The sequence below is a fragment of the Vigna radiata genome, chromosome 9 (genome assembly GCF_000741045.1).
Source record: "Vigna radiata var. radiata cultivar VC1973A chromosome 9, Vradiata_ver6, whole genome shotgun sequence".
NCBI lineage: Eukaryota > Viridiplantae > Streptophyta > Magnoliopsida > Fabales > Fabaceae > Vigna > Vigna radiata.
In genome coordinates, this window is record NC_028359.1 from 12,483,478 (window position 1) to 12,489,610 (window position 6,133).

The 6,133-nt window shown below is 32.9% G+C and overlaps 1 protein-coding gene across 3 annotated transcripts; it reads right to left on the minus strand.

Moving 5' to 3' along the window:
* Positions 1-411: 411 nt before the first annotated feature.
* Positions 412-5,854, minus strand: LOC106774103 (auxin transporter-like protein 4). Of its 3 annotated transcripts, none has more exons than XM_014660944.2 (9): positions 5,638-5,854; positions 4,846-5,058; positions 4,580-4,765; positions 4,384-4,496; positions 4,089-4,272; positions 3,895-3,992; positions 3,088-3,295; positions 1,846-2,103; positions 412-939 (listed from the first exon to the last, which is right to left on the minus strand). In XM_014660944.2, exons 2-9 carry the CDS (start codon positions 5,023-5,025, stop codon positions 706-708), a joined length of 1,461 nt encoding a protein of 486 aa, XP_014516430.1. In that variant the 5' UTR covers positions 5,026-5,058; positions 5,638-5,854; the 3' UTR covers positions 412-705. The 3 variants fall into 3 exon arrangements, with proteins under 3 accessions (XP_014516430.1, XP_014516429.1, XP_014516432.1); XM_014660943.2 differs by having other exon boundaries at positions 5,382-5,854; XM_014660946.2 differs by lacking the exon at positions 5,638-5,854 and adding an exon at positions 5,156-5,333.
* Positions 5,855-6,133: the final 279 nt, after the last annotated feature.

The following is a 6,133-nucleotide window of genomic DNA, read 5'->3' on the forward strand; positions in this document are numbered from 1 at the left end:
AAAAACACTAAATGAGTCACTTCCGTTTCTCCAAATAATCAATAATGTTAATATGAATAAATAAAACTATAAATAATAAGTAAAAACATTTATTTTCACTTAATTCCTTTTAATAAGGTAATCTCCATTTTTTAATTATTTCTTTTTGTTTTTTTTTTTCATTAATTTTTTTTATATTTGTTTACATTATACCAGATGTGACATTATAATCTATTAGAACCATTACCCAGGCAGAGCCTTCGGAACTCAAGCAATGTTACCTTTTTTAGACAACAAATACTGTAAACAGTTACTCTTATTTCGAAGGAATATTCCAGACACATGAAATCTAATAATGAGATTGCAATCCATGAGCATAAAAGGCAATGGAAAACAAAGTCTTAAACCTAAGAGGAAAAAATATAAAAGAAAGATACCAAAGCATAGTGTTTAATTTAAATTTAATTAGCCTGTGCATTTCATAGGAAAGGAATGATAACATTTGACACACTAGTTTTAATCAACTAATCTTACAAGAAGGGAGGGACAAAATACTATATAACAAAGAAAAAGGACAAAAACAATGTAAAAGCCAGCCAGCACACACATCATAGAAAAGGGGAAGTATATGTTCAACATTTTCCCCCATGTATAATACAAAGTATTGAGGTAAATGTGATTGTTGCTGAACTCTACCATGTTGAGGTGAATGAATAAGCTTTTGCTCTAATGATGAGGAGCATGAGGGGGTGGTGCTGCCACAACAAGTGGTTTTGCAGGAGGGCACTGGTAGCACTTAGCAAAAAGCCCAAATGTATCAATTTGCCTTATGAAGTTTGTCATGCTGGCCCATCCTCCAAGCCCAAATCCAACAACAAAAACCCATACAACAATGAATGCATTCAATACATACATTGCAGTCCAACTTGGCATGAAGAAAGGAGGCTTCTCTGCAGCATTCTGCAAAATTAGGGTGAAAAACTTAGATATTTGTCATGCTGTCCCCACACTACTATTGTTGTAACACTCACAAAAATCCTAAAAAGGGACCAACAATAATGCAAAATAGGAGATTTAACAAGATTTTCAAATATAGTACGAAGATAAACTAAGATATCTTAGGGAGGCCCCCCAATTCCCATGTCCAAACCCATAAGGATTTTTGTCACTTTCCTCATTTTCATAAATCCTCTTATAAATGAAGCTTAAGTAAAAATATTCATTCTTCATTTAAAAAAAATAATAAAAAAATTGTTTTTAAATATGAATGCCTAATTTTGTCATCAATACTTACGCATACTTTGACTTAGCAAAAATTAAATTTATTATAATTTTAGTTATGAGGGATAGAGATGAGTGAATTCCAGAGCAAGGTGTATAGGACAGTAGATAATGAAACTACAGTAAACAACTGTACGAAAATGACCCACCACCAGCTTCTATACTTCTCGTATAATTTCCAAATCCAAGCCTTAAATGCATTTGTACATTTGTTGCTACGTACCACTCCTCCCACCCCACTCTCTTTCTAGATGTTTTCATCTTTTACTTTTTATATATAACAATAATAATAAGATGATGATATTTAGATTTTTTTTTTTATAACATTACAACATCATTTATATTTATTAGTTTAAAGTTATTCTATAATCAATAATAATAATCATAAATATCAATAATAATAATCATAAATATTATCATATATCAATGATAAAATGACACGTACATAGTTCATTATATTCAAATGTTATAAAAAAATATTATTTTAAGTATCATTATCTTTAACAATAATAAGAAGAGATGATGGTGGTGGTGGGGAAGGGGGCAGGCAAAGAGATAGTTAAATTAAGATGTTTGAAGATTTACCTGTCTGGCAGTGGGTTTTCTGTAAGTGAGCATATGGGCTAAGGAAGGGATGATGTAGACAGTGAAACTAACGAGCAGAGATCCAACAGCTGAATTTATGGGACCAAAGAAAGGAAAGATTATTGCCAAAAACCATATCGGTATCACCACCGGCAATCGTGCAAGTGCTCTCAAACAGATGCTCTTTGTGTCATGCATCCCAATCACCTTCTCCCACACAAAATACAATGGAGTGCACGCAAACCCAAATGTGATGAACTGCATTCATTCACATGTAAAACAAAATTTTAATAATTTCTTCTCCTTTTTTTCATTCATATAAATAATGTTGCTACTAAAATTATCTTTATACACAAATTTATTAAAAATAACATCAACAACAAGATCTTATTCGTGACAGCAGAAAAACATAATTTAGTGATATTTTTACATCTATTTTTTTACAATTAAAAGAGATAGGATAGAAAAACACACAAGACTCAAAAAATATATGATAAAAAAGAAATAAAAAAAAATATAGTATCATAACACAATTTAACATTCATTTGATATATAATATAAAAGTAAAATAATTTTAAATATGTAAAATTTTATATTTTAAAAAAAAAAAAGTAAATAAAAATAATATTAAATGAGTGTAAAAAATTTAAGTGTTTCAAAAAAATTAATTTAAAAAAAATTACAAAATTTGCGTGTAAAAAATAGTTATAAAATTACCCACCTGCGCTCCAACGACCAAAGTACAAGAAATAAAAGATTTGACTTTGGTGTACAAAATCCTTTCTTATGTTTTACTTATAAAATCAGAGTTTTAAAATAAACTCAGTGGTAAAAATATTTTCAATCATTATTAATCATGTGTAGATATATTATTAAAATATATACATTAATTATTAATGGGAATAATACGAATTTGTGGCATACTATAATAATAAGCTATTAGGATACGAATATGATTGTAATAGTGAATAGGTTTGCTTGTGTTTACTTGAAGGAAGTTTTTATTTAATGAAATAAATAACGATATATTTTGTATGTTTTTGTCTAATCTATTTATTTAAATTTTTTACTTACTTAATAAATTTATCCCATCAATTTCTTAAATAAATAATTTTTTTATCGTCAAAATTCAGTAATTTTAACATGCTTAAGTCCAATCCAGAAGTTGATTTTAGGGTCACTTGTGTGTTATATATTATTATTTTTTAAAATAAAAATAAAATTATTCAAGAACTGAGTTACCTGGTGAACGAGCATGAGGATAACGGCGGCGTCACGGAAGCCAGACTTGGGGAGGAGAGAGAAGGCGTTGGAGTGGTTAAGAAGCATATCACCAAAAGCCCAATAGACGGCAACCGCGGAGGGAATCGTTAGTGTAAAAACGTACAAAGTGGCCAGCAGGTAGATGTACTTGAACTTTTGGGGCTTCCACATGGCATGCATAATCTCTCTGCAACATTTGTCACCATTATCACTTTATCTACAGAAGATCTACCATGAATATATATATAATCACAACGAAATTCCACACTCAAATTTCTAAAAATGGAGACTCTCATTAATAGTATATAATCTGGTTTCGGACAATGATATTAATAGATTTTTAAAGTGTTAAATGAAAATTACATCATCAAATCTCCCATAATATACAAATCATGAGACGACATTGAAAATTACAAAAGGTGTAATTTTAAAATTAAAAATAAAAAAAACATACTTTGTGAAGAACTTACTACGACTAGAACCTTGTGAGGTAGGAACCGACCAACACGACGACCCAACAAAATTGTAATTTTTCATTATTAAAATTTTAATTAATTTAGAAATTGTATACATTCATTCAATCAGAATTTGGAAATAATGGCCATTCAATTGGGGAATCTTCCTAGAGATAAGGAGGGGCATAGAAAGCAGATTTTGTTTTTGGTGAGAGATCTCGAAAACCAAGATAACCGGCAAAAGCTGCAAAGAGAAGCAGTGTGAAAAAACAGAGGGAAAGAGGACAGAAGGTAGATCGAGATGATGGTGATGAGAAAAAGGTAAACTTACACAGTCACAGCATGTCCTCCAAAGGTGTAGAGTATGTTAGTGGCTCCAGTGAAGTATAGCACTAGCTTTGATGGACCCGAGTGTTTGACATTTTCCACCTATAAACATGATTTGGAAGTGTTGAGAATACCATGTAAGATAAAAACTGACCAATTGTTATGGTCGATTCAATGGAATTTGGTGAATTATATGACCTGGCCATGAAGGATAGCTGCCACAGCAAGATACCAAGCCGTGTAAGTGGTCATTCCAAGACCCAAAAATGACCAGATTCGGTAATTGTGGAAGGAAGGTATGAACACAGTGGTCGCACAGCAAGCTCCAAAAATATAAGTCCAAGTCCGTTTATCCAATTTGTCATTTATGTAATAGATGTTACTGTTTGTATCAGAAAAGAAAGAAAGAAAACAATGTCGTAAATAGAGGAAAAAGTTTAGACCCACTTTATATTAGTTCTAGTTGCTTTAAAAATGGAAGCAAAGGTGTTACCTTGCACATGCTATAAGCTGTATCACAGATCCAAAGAGGAGGAAAGTACAGTTGAAGGCTAGCCCCACTGCTTTCCAATATGGACCAAGTAACCCATCAAGGACTTCGAACCACTGCAATCCAGAACAGTGCAATTCTATTTAGTCACCGTTGTTTCTCTTTATGCAGTGGAGATAGATGAACACAAGAGACGAACCTGAATGACATGGTTCTTGAAGTTGACGTTTTCCTTTTCCTTTCTGGTTCGGTACTCAACGTAGAGGACACTGATTAGATAAGCAGTCCAGCTTCCGATAATTCCATAGAACACCTGAAACAAGATGCCTGATAGCATGCCAAGTTGAGAGAAGGAGTATGGGAGTGTCAAGAGCACTTGAGCCACCTATAAAATGGAAAATTTGTGTGTTAAACATGGAAAAAAAGGTTCTTTTTTTGATGGGTCTAATGGACGGAGTGATATACTTGATTTGAAGCACAGCTGAACCATGCATCCCAAACAGAACCGCCATGCCAAAGGATGCTCTTGAGACTGAACATGGAGTGGTCTTGCTCCCTCTCTTCTTCCCTTGTGCTTCCCACTTCATGTTCTGTCTCGTTGAGGTTTGTGACTATTGCTTCCTCTGCTTGCTTCTGAGACAACATTGTCTCTCTTATCCACAAAACCAGTGTCTAGATCTGAAATACATAAAAGGACAGTAAATGAGACAAAAATCATGATATAAAACGCAGCCCCAGAAAACGAAAGCCAAGAAAGACCCCAGATCCACATAACTGAAAATTCCTTTGCAGAATTCCAAATAAAAAATAATAACAAAAATAGAACGAACAACTTCAGGTTTCTCCCCCACACAAATCCAAAACAAAAGAGAGAAAAGGAAACAAAAAAAGAAAACCAAGTGGGCACAAACTGTTTACATACGTTTTACTCACTAATAAGAGAGCAAAAGCCGAACAAAATCCAATAATAATAATAATAATAATAATCGCTTTCTAGTAACCTTGGTCGAGATGTCTCTTTCTCCTAAAGCTTCAAGTAAGAAAATTCAGATGACAGATCCTCCTTCTTCTGAATGCCTTGGCTCTTAGTAACTTTTTATTTATTTTCCTTTTTTCCCCTACTTTTTCTTTGTTCTCAATTGTGCTTGATGGGTAGTGATGATGACTATGGATCTCTTATTCATAGGTTGTGCCAGATAAAACTTTAAACCAAACTTTAAATGTAAGAAAATTTAGAGCTTCAGAATCTGACCATACCCTATGGAGCTTGCCAAAATCATGAAAACTCTGCACAATAATAGCCACCGTTATAAAGCCGCCACCAATTGACACACAAAATATTGCAAAGCAAAATCCCCTAGAGTCTGCCAAAGCAGAAGGGAGAGAAGAGAAAACTCTGCAGAGTTACAAAGTTGGTGGTTTTTGTTTTTGGTTCAGAGACTCAGAATGAACTATATAAAAGATCCTTTTCGTAACTATTCAACCAGATATATTATATATATATATAATATAAGTATGTATGTATATATATGGTGAAGAGGGTGTTTTTTGTTTTTATAATATCTAGCCAAAAGAAAAAGCAGACTGTGAAAGTGTGAAGCAACCAAGCAAGTACTGTGTAATAATGCTCGTGTTGCTTTTTGAGGCTGTCTTTTTTTCTCTTTCTATACTCAACGGAGAAAGGTAGAGATTAGAGGGATGAAAACTCAATTCACCGATTGTTCCAAATTCTGATTCGATTCTTGGTGGTGGT

Bases quoted from the DNA above. Each gene is read 5' to 3' on its own strand.
- LOC106774103 (XM_014660944.2), bottom strand. From the start codon at position 5,025: ATGTTGTCTCAGAAGCAAGCAGAGGAAGCAATAGTCACAAACCTCAAC. The intron at 4,497-4,579 runs GTTCGTCTCTTG...TCTGGATTGCAG, and splicing joins TCAAGAACCATGTCATTCAG to TGGTTCGAAGTCCTTGATGG. The intron at 940-1,845 runs GTAAATCTTCAA...CTAATTTTGCAG, and splicing joins GAAAACCCACTGCCAGACAG to AATGCTGCAGAGAAGCCTCC.